This window comes from Trichechus manatus, unplaced genomic scaffold (assembly GCF_000243295.1).
Source record: "Trichechus manatus latirostris isolate Lorelei unplaced genomic scaffold, TriManLat1.0 scaffold00075, whole genome shotgun sequence".
NCBI classification, from domain to species: domain Eukaryota; kingdom Metazoa; phylum Chordata; class Mammalia; order Sirenia; family Trichechidae; genus Trichechus; species Trichechus manatus.
This window is the reverse complement of record NW_004444011.1, coordinates 10875800-10891684: the sequence shown is the minus strand read 5'-3', so window position 1 is coordinate 10891684 and position 15885 is coordinate 10875800. Positions and strand designations below refer to the sequence as shown.

The window sequence follows — 15885 nt, the reverse complement described above, 5'->3', positions numbered from 1 at the left end:
AAGTGCCTGTTCATATCCTTTGCCCATTTTTTAATTGGGTTATTTGTCTTTTTGTTGTTGAGGTTTTGCAGTATCTTGTAGATTTTAAAGATTAGATGCTGATCGGATTTATCGTAGCCAAAAATGTTTTCCCAGTCTGTAGGTTGTCTTTTTACTCTTTTGGTGAAGTCTTTTGATGAGCGTAAGTGTTTGATTTTTAGGAGCTCGCAGTTATCTAGTCTCTCTTCTGGTGCTTGTGCATTGTTACTTATGGTTCATATTCTATTTATGCCATGTATTAGGACTCTAACGTTGTCCCTATTTTTTCTTCCATGATCTTTATCGTTTTCAACTTTATATTTAGGTCTTTGATCCATTTTGCGTTATTTTCTGAGCATGGTGTGAGGTATGGGTCTTGTTTGAGTTTTTTTGCAGATGGATATCCAGTTATGCCAGCACCATTTGTTAAAGAGACTGTCTTCCCCAAATAATGGGCTCTGAGCTTTTGTCAAATATCAGCTGCTCATAGGTGAATGAATTTATGTCTGGATTCTCAATTCTGTTCCATTGGTCTGTGTATCTGTTGTTGTACCAGTACCAGGCTGTTTTGACTATCGTGGCAGTATAATAAATTCTAAAATCAGGTGTAGTGTGGCTTTCCACTTTGTTCTTCTTGACTAATGCTTTACTTATCCAGGGCCTCTTCCCTTTCCATTTGAAGTTGGTGATTTGTTTCTCCATCTCATTGAAAAATACCATTGGAATTTGGATCAGGATTGCATTGTATCTGTAGATCGCTTTGGGTGAATTGACATTTTCAGAATGTTGAGTCTTCTATCCGTGAGCAAAGTTTGTTTTTCCACTCAGGCAGGTCTCTTTTGGTTTCTTGCAGTAATGTCTTGTAGTTTTCATCGTATAGGTCTTTTACATCTCCGGTTAGATTTATTCCTAAGTATTTTATGTTCTCAGGAGCTATTGTAAATGGTATTGATTTAGTCATTTCCTCTTCGAAGTTCCCTTGTTGGTGTAGAGGAATCCAGCTGATTTTTGTATGTGTATCTTGTATTCTGAAACTTTGCTGAAATCGTCTATTAGTTCCAGTAGTTTTCTTGTGGATTCTTTGGGGTTTTCTGTGTATAAGATCATATCATCTGCAAATAGAGATACTTTGACTTGTTCCCTACCAATCTGGATGCCCTTTATTTGTTTTTCTAGCCTAGTTGCTCTGGCTAGGACCTCCAGCACAATGTTGAATAAGAGTGGTGATAAAAGGCATCCTTGTCTGGTTCCTGTTCTCAAGGCGAATGCTTTCAGAGTCTCTGCATTTAGGATGATGTTGACTGTTGGCTTTGTATAAATGCTCTTAATTATATTGAGGAATTTCCCTTCTAATCCTATTTCGTTGAGAGTTTTTATCATGAATGGGTGTTGGACTTGTTTTTATTTTTAATAAAATATTTTTATTTTACTTTTTTTCATATATACCTTTACCAACAGATTGTTCCAGTCTTCATTGTGTTCGCCTTTCTTTAATGTCACCTACTGCTTCTCCAGCGTATTATTTAACACCTAAGTATGTATGATTCTGTTTAGCACAATTTAGCACATGACCCAAGCCATGGTGTTTTCAGTCACCTCACATGCCTGCAAAAGCTAGACAATGAATAAGGAAGACTGAAGAAGAATTGATGCCTTTGAATTGTGGTGTTGGCGAAGAATATTGAATATACCATGGACTGCCAAAAGAACGAACAAATCCTCCTTGGGAGAAGTACAGCCAGAATGCTCTTTAGAAGCAAAGATGGTGAGACTGTGTTTCACCCACTTCGGACACGTTATCAGGAGGGATCAGTCCCTGGAGAAGAACATCAGCCTTGGTAAAGTAGAGGGTCGGCAAAAAAGAAGAAGACCCTCAATGAGATGGAGTGACACAGTGGCTACAACAATGGACTCAAGGATAACAATAACTGAAAATGGCACAGAACTGACTCAACAGCACCTAACAACAACAATAGCACATTTTCCTTCAGCTTTTATTGTTTATATTGATATGTAAAATTTTGTTATAGCTTTTGGGGTTTTTTAAATACATTTATCTTTTTTCTCAAACTAGTTTGTGTGCTTCTAATAGGCAGGAGATGGTCTTATACATAAACAATTAAACAGTTATTGTTTTAAATGAATGTTACAGAGTACTTTTAAGTCTTCAGTGAAAGAGTGTTACTTGAAATTACTTTTCATTACTTGCATTTGAAAGCAAATCTAAGCATTATGTATTCAGACATTTGTTTTTGTTTTAAATAGACTTGGACATAGTTTTTATTTGTTGATGTTATGAGTTGTCATTTTCTTATTAACATTTGGATGTTGCTTGCTAGTTGTGATTCAGTATTATATAAATGCCTAATGATGAAAGAACCAGTTGCTGTTGAGTTGAGAGGAGTCCTTGGGTGGTGCAGATAGTTAAGCACTAGGCTGCTAACCAAAAGGTTGACTGTTTAAAATCCACCCAGAGGTGCCTCAGAAGAAAGTTCTGGCCATCGACTTCTGAGTAATCACAGCCAGTGAAAACTCTGTGGATCACAGTTCTCTGACACACATGGGTTTGCCTTGAGTCAGAATTAACTCTAAGACAACCGATGCGATTTTTAGTAATGATGAAGGAGCAATAGATGTTTCCTAATAATAATTATGCCATGTGAAAAAAGTACTTACGTTACTTGAGAATAGTTTTACAGAAACCTTTTCAACATCCCATTCAATTTTCTTTTTCTTTTTAATTGTCTTCTAGTTCATCATTCTTGTTGTTGATAGCATTGACAGGGAACGACTAGCTATTACGAAAGAAGAATTATACAGAATGTTGGCTCATGAGGTAAATTCTAAAAGCGATCTGTAAAAAATTGGAGTAAGGTGTCTGTACACTGGTATTGTTCTTTTACAAAGATTAATATGATAGGATGTTGTTTTTCTCATCATTAACAAAATCTTATATGTTAAATTGATTAAGTCTTGAAGTCAGAGTTTTCACTACTTTTTCAAACTTAGAGAAACAGGTTAATTTATAGACTACTGTTGTGGAAAAATATTTCAAAGTTAAAACTACTTATGAATGCCTTTTTAAAAAAGTCTGATAGATTAAATCGAGGCAAGAAAGAGGAAAATATAAATCTTTTCCCCTCAAGAGTTATATAACTGAAAATTCTTTAATGAATAATTTGAGATTTCTTAATTCTGAAATATTTTAGGTGTATAAAAAACTTAGGCAATAAAACATGTACTCCTCATTCACCCTATCAGGTATCTTATGAGACCGTCCCAGTCTGATTTCCTTCCCTTTGTTCCCTGAGGTATTCACTATCTTAAAAGTAGTCTTTGTCATATATGCATATTTTTATACTTTTACTACATTTTTAATTATCCATAAACTGTACAGAATATTGTGTTCCATGTTCTTAAAACTTTGTATAATGGTATCATTATGTACGTACCTTTCTGTCTCACTTTTTTTTTTTTTTTTTAGCACAAACTGAGATTTATCCTTGTTAATACATACGCCTTTGGTTCATTCCTTTTAACAGTTATATAGTAATCCACTGTATGAATATACCACAATTGATCTGTTCTTCTATTAATGAACATTTAGGTTACTTCTAATGTTTTCATAGTGTAAACAATACTGCAATGAACATAAATCAGTGAGTTTAGGTTATATAAAGAACAATAAGTAGTAAGTATTGCCCAGCCCCCCTGCACTCCGTACTGTAAATTTTGGAGAAATTTTGAATTAGAATATTGCTTATATAGTTTTAAGTCAATATTTAAGATACAGGTTTATTTTATTTTTAGCTTGACCCCTTTGACCCAACAATAGAAAAATTAATTATCTGACTTAACGTTAGTTAATCTGTCTTTATTAGGCTGAATTATTAAGTCATGGTTATTGGAGAGAATTTTTTTTTTCAATCAGCTTTTGAAATTAAATGTTAATACCTAATCATTTCAAAGGAGGAGGATTTTATTATAACTGTCCAGCAGTGTATATTTTACCCTGCTTCAGTGGTTTTATTTGAATTGTGATGTTCATATTGATTGCAGGATTTACGGAAGGCTGCAGTCCTTATCTTTGCAAATAAACAGGATATGAAAGGGTGCATGACAGCAGCTGAAATCTCTAAATACCTCACTCTTAGTTCTATTAAGGATCATCCATGGCACATTCAGTCCTGCTGTGCTTTAACAGGGGAAGGGTAAGTACTAACCAACCTATGGAGGAGGTATGCCTTTTTTCAGATTTCTCTATCCACATTTTTAGATCAAATTATCTTCCTCTTTTATCCTGTTTCTTTTCCTTTTTTTTTTTTTTTTTTGCTGTTTATAGTAAAGATGGTTTTTATATTGCGCCTCAGGCTTACAAGGTTGAGATAATTTTAGTAAACAAAATTGTTGACAAATTTCTTCTAACTTTTAATACCAATGTAATGTTTTACCAAAGAAGGGCATAACAGACTTTTTTTTTTTTTTAATTGTACTTTAGATGAAGGTTTACACAACAAATAGTTTCTCATTAAACAGTTAGTACACATACTGTTTTATGACATTGCTTAACAACCCGACATGTCAACACTCTCCCTTCTCGACCTTGGGTTCCTTATTACCAGCTTTCCTGTCCCCTTCTGCCTTCTAGTCCTTGTCCGTGGAATGTTGTGCCCCATTAATCTTGTTTTGTTTTATGGGGCGGTCTCATCTTTGGCTGAATGGTGAACCTCGGAAGTGACTTCATTACTGAGCTAAAAGGGTGTCCACGGGCCTCCAGTCTCTGTCAGGCCAGTAACTCGGTCTTTTTTTGTGAGTTAGAATTTTGTTCTACATTTTTCTCCAGCTCTGTCTGGGACCCCCTGTTGTGATCCCTGTCAAACCAGTCAGTTGTGGTAGCCAAGCACTATCTAGTTGTACTGGACTCAGTCTGGTGGAGACGGGCATAACAAACTTTTGGTTTAAGTTTTCATAATCCAAATTTGATTGCTGTTCCTTTCTTGCTTTTATCATTTACTGACTGAAAGGAAACTGGAGTGTTATCTGAATTAAAGAGGAGCTTCAAAGAAATTTCACATTTTCTACAAAGGCTTAAGCCTAAGCATTCTAGCTTTCTTTAAGAGTTCATCTTCTTTATTACTAGCTGTCCTTTTTGGAGGCACAATTCTAGACAATAAACAGTTGAGACAAATGCTATCATTGTGTCTTTTTCCTTTCCTAAGAGTTTGAGTATAGATACAGTAAGCCAAGTAAAACCAAATGTGTTATATATGGAGTACCCAGTTTTTTTCCAGAAACTTACTTATCCTCAAATCAACCTGACCTTCCTGGTTGTTTTTTCATAGTACAAATGGCTTGCAATATCATATCTCTGTATAGACTTTTTGACCTATACTTTAAAGAATGAGTCATAAACATTCCATTCTTTAGAATTTAGGAAGGCAAGATAAAGCACCTGTTGTCTTTCTATAGTTATTTCAGTTGTAGTTATGTACAGAAGAAAGGGAGGAGAGTGGCTGTTTGCAACCTTAATGGCAAAACCCCCAAATCTGTATCTTCAAGGTGAAATTGAAGCAATTTCACACATTATTCACTGATTAAGGTAATTTTAAGTGAACCTTCTGTTCAGTATTGTCACTGAAGTATATAATGATTGTAGTACCGACCTTTGGATAAGATTGAAAAATAATAAGTATGCTTTGCATTTTTAAGTACAAAGCTTCTGATTTAGAAAATACATCTATCTTTTGTTTCAGGTTGTGTCAAGGTCTGGAGTGGATGACCTCCCGGATTGGTGTGAGATAACTTTTTTGCTCGAAAGAGACTGTTCTATTTATTCTGTGAACATGAACATTTTTTCCTGGTACCATTGGCTGCTAAGGCAGCAGCATGTTTAATTTATAACAACACAAACCTCTATGAGCAACACTTGAATCAAGTGCAGCTGAACTGGAACATAAAAGATTTTTTGTTATCTTTTTTTAATGCACTAATCTTCAGTTGGATGAACATAATGTATAACTGTTTTCAGCAACAAAATTCTTCTGACTGCTTATTCTTATTATTCAGTGACTGCCTTGTAAGAAATGTTTGTCATATGTTTAATGTTTTCTGAGGTATTGTAATAACCCTAATGACCAATTTCTTTCATTTATTGACCCTCCCTCCCCCAGATAATTACTGGTTTAACAAAGTAGTAGTGAAAATCATCAGGTGTTGCTTGCAAACTTCTCTAACTCTAAATATTTGGCCCCTCTATAAACCACTTACCTTTTGGACAGAATTTAGAGAGAAAAAAAAAATGTGCTTAGAGAATATATACAAGGAAGATTAAGTATCATGGGAATTTGCCTTTAAATAAGTAACTTCCCCCACATCATTGCAAATCATAGAATAATTTTTAGTCAATATTAGCATGGAAATTAAATAGGTTATTTATTTATCTAAAAGAATTAAGGTGGCTCTTCTGCCTGTGAATTTGGAAATGAGGAAATATGTGTTTTTATTCACATTTGTCAAAAATTAATCAAGGTAAAATATTTATTTGAAAACCCAGCTTTGATGGTAAGTTTTGTTGGTTAAATCTCATATTTTTAGAATTTCACATTATTCAACGCATACATAACTATAGGAAATTATTAGAGCATACCAGCACTAAAATTAAAACAAGACACTTGAGGTATATTTTATTATCAATTACAGACAATTTTATTAACAGTAAAAAGTTCAACTGTTCCATTTGCAAGGGACATCACATCTTTAGGTACTGTTTTGGCCAATAGCTAAAGCAGAAGTATAAGTAGTTCATATTATTTCTTAAAATTCAAAAATTTTATGTGTCTGTAATAGCATTTCTACCACCAGCAGTATATTTCTTAAAATACCATGTGGCTTTCCTTGAATCTATTTGAGGTTTCAGTGTAATAGGCTTGAAGCAATTGCCATTATAAACATGGCAATCTTTCACTGGATTATAGACAACTGCTGAATTTAATCCTAGTTTTTAGAATATTACTAGAGAATCAAACTTAGCACACTGACAGCTTATAAATTAAATTTAAAAAGAAAAAAAGCCATAATCTATAAAAAGTTTATTGGATAACATTAAAAAGTTTTTGAGGCAGTTGTCTAATATGAACACAACCTAAACATTGCATACCTTAAATGAAGAGGGAGGACAAGTATTCTGATTTCAGTTCTGTTTATTTCAAGTATGTGATTTTGCTATAATGAAAAGGATAAAATGCACACTTAAAAAATACTTCATTTTTACAGTATTTTTTAAAAAATTTGGGTCAAATATAAGATTCAGTGTTCATAAGAATATCAGAATACCTGTTCAAAAGCTGTATTTTAATTCTAATATTTTTTATTTGTAAATTGATTTAAATTTTGCCTTGTTTTCAGGTGTATTGGGTTTATTATATTTAATTAAATTAAATGTGGTAACATTTTTCTGATTTCTCATTAGTGGTAGCACATCTCAAAACTGAAAAGTCAGAGTGAGGTTTCCTGGACTTTGGGAACTAGTTGTTTGACTTTGTTTTGAACCTTTTTCTTAGTGATCCTATAACAGATAGAACATAAGGTTTTTTTTGTTTTAATCAACAAGATGAGAGAAAAGCAGACATAAATCAGTATGGCTGCTTTGTGGTTTGTGGAGGAGGCAGAGAAGGAAAATTATGAAAGTACCATTTACCTACAGCACACTTTGCCTGCATTTCTATGTTGGATGTATATAGGTTAGCCATAAGTACTGAGGATAATTCTCAAAAGTCTGTTTTGAAAACAGCATATTCAGTACTCCTGTATGCATTCTTACTATGAAATGATTATTTGCCCTTTTTGTATCTAAATATGATTGGCTGGCTCAATTTTCTTCTATCAGATTATCTGCTTATTTTTTATATTACCACATCAGCATTATATTGAAAGTGTTTTTGATAGTTGAGTATATTTTGTCAAACAACTACTAGTATAGACTCAAATTTGCTATTTAATTTTTAAAATACAATTTATTTTATTTTCTAAATTCTTTTTAAAACATGTTTATTTTGAATTAGAAATGATTTATGCTAGCTGTGTATTGAAGATGAACTTGGCATCCAACTAGATTTTGTGCCAACAATTGGGAAAAGTTCAATTAGGAAGTTTATGTAAGACTTTTTAAAAGTATTTTATAAGTTTTCATTAGATATTTTTTGTTACAGTAATGTGAAAACCATGATCCTTTACTCCAAGAGAATGTTTTAGCCCAACCAAGTATCTAATACTTTATAAAGCATTAATTCTGTCATTCACTTTAAATCAATTAAAGATACTGTCTGATAAAAATGTAAATTTGTAATCCATTAGTGCCTTTATTCATATTTTGAGATACGTTCCCGATGGTGTACTATACCTGTTCTTTGGAGGTCAGATTGGCAAGCAGATTTTTTTAGCAATGAAATATAATTTGCATTTCACCCTCCCCTTCAACTCCAGGTATTTTCTAGAAAAGTTTCTAATAAGTAGTAGAAAGAAAGCAAGCACATTACCCTTGGGAGATTATTCTACATTTTGCTTTTAATTTGAGGATAAGGAAATTGAATTTTAACTGAAATCTTTTCAATATATTATTATAACTCAGTGTAAAACTTCTACTCTTGTAAGTTCAAATATGCTATTTTTCTTAATTCTGAACATGTTACTTCATATTTAAACTCATCATTCTTATTGAAGCCTTTTGAGAACTCTTTTAGTGATTAACAGGCCCTTTTACATGGGAATATATTGCATATTTTGAATCGTTAATATAATTCCTTGAAATCTGAAGTATATATAATCTCTTAAAGATTAAATGCACAATTTTTACTTTTAGGTTCTTGTGTTAGTATCTTAAAGGTATATGTAATCACTTATATTCTGTATTCATTAGAGGAAAGATAATAAATTCAAATTCCATTGCTAAAAATAATTTTTAAATGGACACCACCTCTATAGCCATAGTCATTTTGATTAAGCATAATTTAACCCTCTATATTTATATTATAAAGTGAAAATAATTATTTTCCTATGGAAATAGTGAATAATATAGGCAGTGTTGTAAATTGTAAATAATATCCTACCAAGAGTTATGGGAGATCCCCAAACAAAAAGAAGAAAGAAGACAATAAAAGCTTTTTTTTTGGCCTTTCGACGTATCTTAGGGAAAATTATAAACAGGATTGTTTCTGACTAGCATTCTCATTTAATCCTTAACTGTGTGAAACCGTATCAGTAGAAAAATGTGTTGGTATTATGCCTAGATAGATATGTTTCATTTTATCTATTACTTTGGATCTAAAAAACTTCACATCTAGTTCAATTTTAAAGGATACTTTACATTTTTAGGAATAATGTTACTTCAAGATACATAGCATGGTGTATTAGAAAGAATATTATGCTATCTAAAGAAGTGGATTTAAATTTTAATTCGGCCGTTAATTGTCTTGCTGACTTTAAATCATTTATTTACTGTCCATGTACTTGCTTTTTGGTTTTTGGTTTTTTTTGTGGGTTTTTTGTTTTTCTCTGCTGAGGAACCTAAGCAAACTAGAGCTCTAACATTTTTTGATTTTAAAATCCTGAATTCTTACATACTATCATTAAAATTGGAAAACCCAGAAAATAGTAGGGAAAGACATATAATATGAAATTAAATTCATTTCTGTTATTTGATTTCTACAATGGGCTCAAACAGCAATGTGAGGATGGTGCAGGATCGGGCAGTGTTTCATTCTGTTGTACATAGGTTGCTGTGAGTTGGAACCAACTCCATGGCACCTAACACCACCCATTTATCATTTCATTTAGTATGTGAATACAATCAATTAAAGTATCAGTTAGTAACTGGCATTTGACTTGAACTAGTAGCTAGTAACAATGCAAAAGAAAACAAGCCATATGCTAAGAAAATTAAGCTTCATATTATGTACCAGTGTCTGTTGGTGGAAATAGTCTCTTCTAGGGATTTTACCTTGCTCATTTTTTTGGCATTTACTACTTGAAGTGGTTAGTTTGTTCCATTTATTGGCTTTAAGTACCACCCCAAACTATAGTTCTGTTTGACTTTCTAGTATTGTAAGTATAGTGTAGTCATGATGTCAGTATTTTACAAGTGTCTGTATATATCTGAAAGTGGTTTATAGTCAAGATTAGTTTTTTTAGTAATGTTTAATCCTTATCCATTTAGTATCAGTATGGAGACTGAAATCCAAAAGCTAAGTTCCAAAAGGAGTATTTTCTTAAGCGTTCCAGGTAACCAAAGCTAAATAGAAAGGCCAATATGAAAACTATTTCAGCTACTCCATTTTAATTTTAAAGTCCAAAAATACTTTGTTCAGCAGATCTACAAACAGCTTTAAGTGTATATGGTTTGGTAACATGTTTGGGAGATGTTAATTTGGAGGTTTAGATACACACCCGGAAACAAAAGACAACAATAGGGTAGAATAATCTTCAAAAGGTTGTTAGATAATAGAAAATTTGAATGAAAACCATGAACTCCCCCATTTAACGCACTTAAAATTTCTAGAAAGTACAGTCTTCTGCTGTACAGCTGGATGGCCTGTGTTTTTCATTTGGCCGCAGGACATGAAGACTGATGAGGCTGTAAGAATTTGAAAGTGTAGTCACATAGATGCAGGTTTTGCATTTTTGTTTTAATCAGAAAGCTACAGTTTCCCCTGGAGATGAGGAAATAACATTTTTTTTTTTTTTTGCATATATTTTGGAATAGAAATAAAAGTTCTAGAAGAGTGAAAATGTTCTTTTGCACAAAGATTTTAATGAAAAATTACCTCATTTTTCAATCCATAAGGTGCTTTGTTCAGTTTGTGGGCGGTTGTACCATCCCATAAATACCCCTATCACCCAAAGTGTATTTGAAATATGCAGAATTTACTGCTAAGAGATAGCATTTGTTGGGGACTTGGTTTTGTTTTTAATTCTTTACCACCAGCAGGGCTAACATGGTCCATCAGAGTCACACATGGTCTTCATTAAAGCACACGGACAAGTGCTCAGTAATTAATCTGTTTGATTAAATCAAGTAAAGGAATGGAAAAATCTAAAAATTTCATTGATTATATTATACTGTGAATATATCTCGAGCAATGTTGGTGAGCTATCAGATGATTGTCAGTTGATCTTGATTGCATATAATTTATTTGCATGGTTTAGCCCTATTCTGGAGAAAGACTATAATCATTTTAATCTTCTTACATTTTCCCTCAGGAGATTCAGGGACTCTGCAGCCCCTGTCTTGTTCTCTTGGAGTAAACTGTTCAACGTAGTTATGGAAACTTTTAATTTCTATTTTAAAAATAAAAGTTTAGCTGCTATTATTTCATTGAAAGTGTGAAATAATATGATGGTTGTAATTTTTTTCAGTTATGGAAGAGCTGTAATTTTTGCCCTGTTCATCTGTTCCACAGCACAGTTTAAAAAACAGAGAACAACAAAAATTAAAAACAGTTACAGCCTTGCTCTTGCATTTGTTCTAATCAGGATATAATGATTATGATCACACATCACCATCTGAACATAAATTGGTGCTTTAGATCATTAGAGGAAGCAGCAGGCCCTGTATTCTAGACTTCTTGCCTCAGAATGTAAACTACTATAAAGTGTCTGTATTCATATTGATGTTCATATCTTAATATTTAAATACGAACTGTTGTTATTCATCAAGCTTCAGGCTTTCTGCAAAAGCTCTAACAATATATTAGCTACTCAGCTTGGTTGAATAGAAGATGGTGCTAATAAGGCCAAAGTTATGGATTAGATCTCTGTGTTGGCCCTCTGGTGTTGTACAGAGGGGGAAAAAGATCTTTCATGCCACAAACTGCTTTGAACCACAACTAACCCACTGAAATGTGTGCTATTCGTCCAATATTTTTTAAAGCATTAATAAAAGAGCAAATAAATTACTTAATGTATACATAACATCACTACTTGAAAATGGTTCAAAACATGTTCTTCTAATGGTGGGATTGTTTAAAAGATGTTTTGAAGTTTTAGTAGCTCATTACTTTCATAAAATGCCTATTTTATATGTTAGGTTGAAGTTCCTGGGACTCATGGTTTTTTATTTCTGCCAGTATGTTGTAATGGGTTGCTTGCATGCTTACTTACCCAAGTAAAAAGATGCTATTTGCTCTGGAGTGTTCATCTTTTAGACAGGTTTTGGCTCATTTGCAATCATGGTGCAATATAGTGTAACATTTGTTTTTGGTCAACAGTTTTATTTTTGTCATAATAAATAATTACTTTTCCAATATGAAGTGAATCCACAGTGTTTTCTTTCAAAGTTAACTTGTTTTGACAGGCTCTTTTTTGCAAAGTGATAGAAACTCTAAGCTAACAAAGGGGGAGGAGCTTACTTTAAGGGTGAGGTGTAAGGTAGTGGAGGGCTATGGAACCCAGAGTCAGGGATACCACTGGATTGTGGGGACAGATAGGGACCAGAGGCGGGGACACTGAAAAGAAACCAGAAGTTACCTTTCTCAATTTTTCGCTAGACTGGCTTTCTCTCTTTGCCAGTCCACATGGCAGATAATGACCAAGTCTAATCACTACTATATTTTTATCTTTGTATAAGGAAGAATTTAGATGATCATTAGATTCTTAGTTACAATTCCATATTTCCCAGAGAAAGAGTTCATTAGCCTATGCTGGGTCAGTTACTCTCCTGGTCCAAACAGCTCTGGCCAAGGGGAGACGACATTTATGAGAGAAGGGGAATTCCTGTGGACTAGGAAGGCAGTCCAAGTGGGTGTGAAGATTGGGACCAGAGGCGGGGACACTGAGAAGAAACCAGGAAGTTATCTTTCTCAATCTTCACTAGACTGGCTTTCTCTGTTTGCCAGCCCACATGGACATTGTGACAGATCGTCTGGACATTGTATCCACTTAAACTTTTCCTATTAAAAAGATGAGATGTGAGCTATTGTGTAGGATAACAAATTGTCATTATTTAGATTCCTCCAAAGTAGCAGTTTTTAATTTTTTTTTTTTAATTTACCTATGTCTTTAAGAATGTTAACGATATCTCCATAGAAAAATTGCACAAGTTCAAAGTTACAGATAAATGTTAGGAATTTCAGGGATCTCAAGCTAAGAGTTAGGCTGCATGATAGGACTTCAGCAGCTGAACATTCAGAATTCCTCTGAGAAACAGCTGAATCCCATAAGGTTTCATCCTGCCACCTTTCTTTTAACAGCTTTATTGAAGTATAATTAATACACAGTAAGCTACATATTTAAAGTGTACAATTTAATAAGTTTTGATGTGTGTACATCTGTGAAACCTTGACCACGATCAGGATAATAAACATAAACATCACCCCTAACAGTTTCCTCATGCCCCTTTGTCCTGCCTTCTGCCACACTCCCCCATCCCCAGATAACCACTGCCTTGTTCTCTGTCGCTATAGATTGCATTCCATAGAATTTTCTACAAATGAAATTATCTGTACTCTGTGGGGTTTTTTTGCTTTTGAGTTTTTTTTTTTTTTTTTGGTCTGCTTTCACTCAACACACTTGGAGATTCATTCACTTTGTTGTGTGTATTAACAGTTTGTTCCTTTTTATTTCTGAGTAGTATTCTCACAGTTTGTTTATCCGTTCGCCTAAGGGTTGACGTTTTTCACCTGTTATGAATGAAGCTACTATAAGTCTTTGTATAAACGTATGCTTTCATTTCTCTTGGGCAAATACCTAAGAATATGGTTAGGCGTACATTTAACTTTTTAGGGAACTGCCAAACTTTTCCAAAGTGGTTATGCTATTTTCCATTCCTGATATCAGTGTCTGAGAGCTCCAGTTGGTCCACATTCTTGCTAACAACTGGTATAGTCAGCCTTTGCTTTTAGACATTCTAATAGGTCTTTCAAGGTCCTCGGGTGGTACAGACAGTTGCACTCGATTACTAACCTAAGGTTGGCAGTTCTCATCCACTCAGTGATGCCATGAGTCCTGGCAATCTGCTTCTGTAACAATTAGAAACAAGAAAACCCAGTGGAACAGTTTTACTGTGTAACCCATGCGGTTGCCATGAGTCAAAATTGACCCAATGGCAGTGGGCCTTGTTTTTTGTTTAACAGATCCTCTGATTGTGGGTTTGTAATTTGCATTTCCCTAATAACTAATTATGTTGAGCATCTTTCACAAGTCTATTTGCCATCCTTATATCTTTGGTGAAATGTTCAACTCTTCTCATTTTTTAAAATTGTTTTCTTATGATTGAGTTTTGAGAGTTCTTTATACAGTCTGACTATAAATCATAGCTCATCTGATTCGCAGTTATTTCTCAGTCTGACTTTCCTTTTCATTGTTTTAGCAATGGCTTTTTAAAATATCCTGCTAAATTTAATGCTGCTTTCTAATATACAATCAAAACCCACTTGCTGCTGATCAATTCTGACTCATAGCGACCCTATAGGACAGAGTAGAACTGCCCAATAGGGTTTCCAAGGCTATAAATCTTTACAGAAGCAGACTGCCACATCTTTCTCCCATGGAGCAGCCAGTGGGTTAGAACCGCCGACATTTTGGTTAGCAGCCAAGTGCTTTAACCACTGCACCTAATTTACAGATGGCCAAATACAGGGGCATCATTAAACGAGTTTTAGCTAATCATGTGGTTAAATTTACCTAAATTCAAAAAATCAGTTGCAGTTGAGTTGATTCTGACTCATGATGACCCCGTGCGTGTCAAAGTAGAACTGTGCTCCATAGGGTTTTCAATGGCTGATTATTCAGAAGTAGATCGCCAGACCTTTTTTCTGAGGCACCTCTGGGTGGATTCAAATCTGCAGCCTTTCAGTTAGCAGCTGAGTGTGTTAACTGTTTGCACCATCTAGGAATTTATCTAGAAATTTTCTATATAGCCTCTACATATAATTTATGTTTAGTTCTCTTATTCTGCATGTAGTTTTCTGATCATTAACCTAAGCTTTCTTGGAACGTGCTTCATAGGAGAAGATTTTTTTTTTTCCTAACAGAGTAGCCTGGTATCAACATATAAATTTAAAAACATATAATTATATGGGGAACACTTGTCAAAGATTTATTTAACTCACAAATTAAGGAACTATTAGGCTTGCAAATTACAAATGCCCAGTTCAGTGGTAGAATTCTTGCCTTCCGTGTAGGAGACCCAGGTTCGATTCCTGGCCAGTTCACCTCATGCACAGTCACCACGCATTTGTCAGTGGAGGCCTGAGTGTTGCTATGATGCTGAGCAGATTTCAGCGAAACTTCCAAACTAAGGCAGACTAGGAAGAAAGGCCTGGCAATCTATTTCCAAAAGTTAGCCACTGGAAGCTCTCGGAACCACAGTGGTCCAATTCGCAAATGATCATGGGGCTGGAGCAGAACCAGGCAGCGTTTCATTCCGTTGTGCATGTGGTCGCCATGAGTTGATGGCAACCAACAACAACAGGCTTACAAAGCTGATTCAAAGGATAGGTACGTATAAAAAACGTATAAAAAACTTGAAACCTGACCAATTTTCTACATGTTAACATTTAACTTTGTGAAGTCTGGGCTGTAATAAATAATAAATAGTTAAACAAAGTTACATTTTCCCCTGGAAAGTCAGATGACCTTTAAGCAGGCTTGGTAGACAATGCCCTAGTATAACTTTGAAAGGGCATGCAGTAATCTTTTGCCTTGTTTCCAAGTTCTGGATTTTTTTAAACAGTAAATTTTTTTTTCATGTTGATTAAAACCCTGGCCTATCAAAATCTGGAATATCAACTGGGTTTAGGGAAGGCAGTCAACCAAGTGACAGATCCTTTTTGGTGCCTGTGAAATCCAGTATAAATACCAACTAGTGCTGAACAG

At 34.2% G+C, this 15885-nt stretch overlaps 1 protein-coding gene across 6 annotated transcripts in view; it reads left to right on the top strand.

Moving 5' to 3' along the window:
* The window catches only part of ARL5B (ADP ribosylation factor like GTPase 5B), a 37711-nt gene extending 26925 nt beyond the window's left edge, over positions 1 to 10786 (top strand). For all 6 annotated transcript variants that reach the window (XM_004380544.2, XM_023735063.1, XM_023735060.1 and 3 more), the window contains 3 exons: positions 2771 to 2854; positions 4078 to 4229; positions 5772 to 10786. In XM_004380544.2, coding sequence (XP_004380601.1) covers positions 2771 to 2854; positions 4078 to 4229; positions 5772 to 5820 — 285 coding nt within the window. In that variant the 3' untranslated portion in view covers positions 5821 to 10786. The remainder of the gene's footprint in view (positions 1 to 2770; positions 2855 to 4077; positions 4230 to 5771) is intronic.
* The last annotated feature ends 5099 nt before the right edge of the window (positions 10787 to 15885 follow it).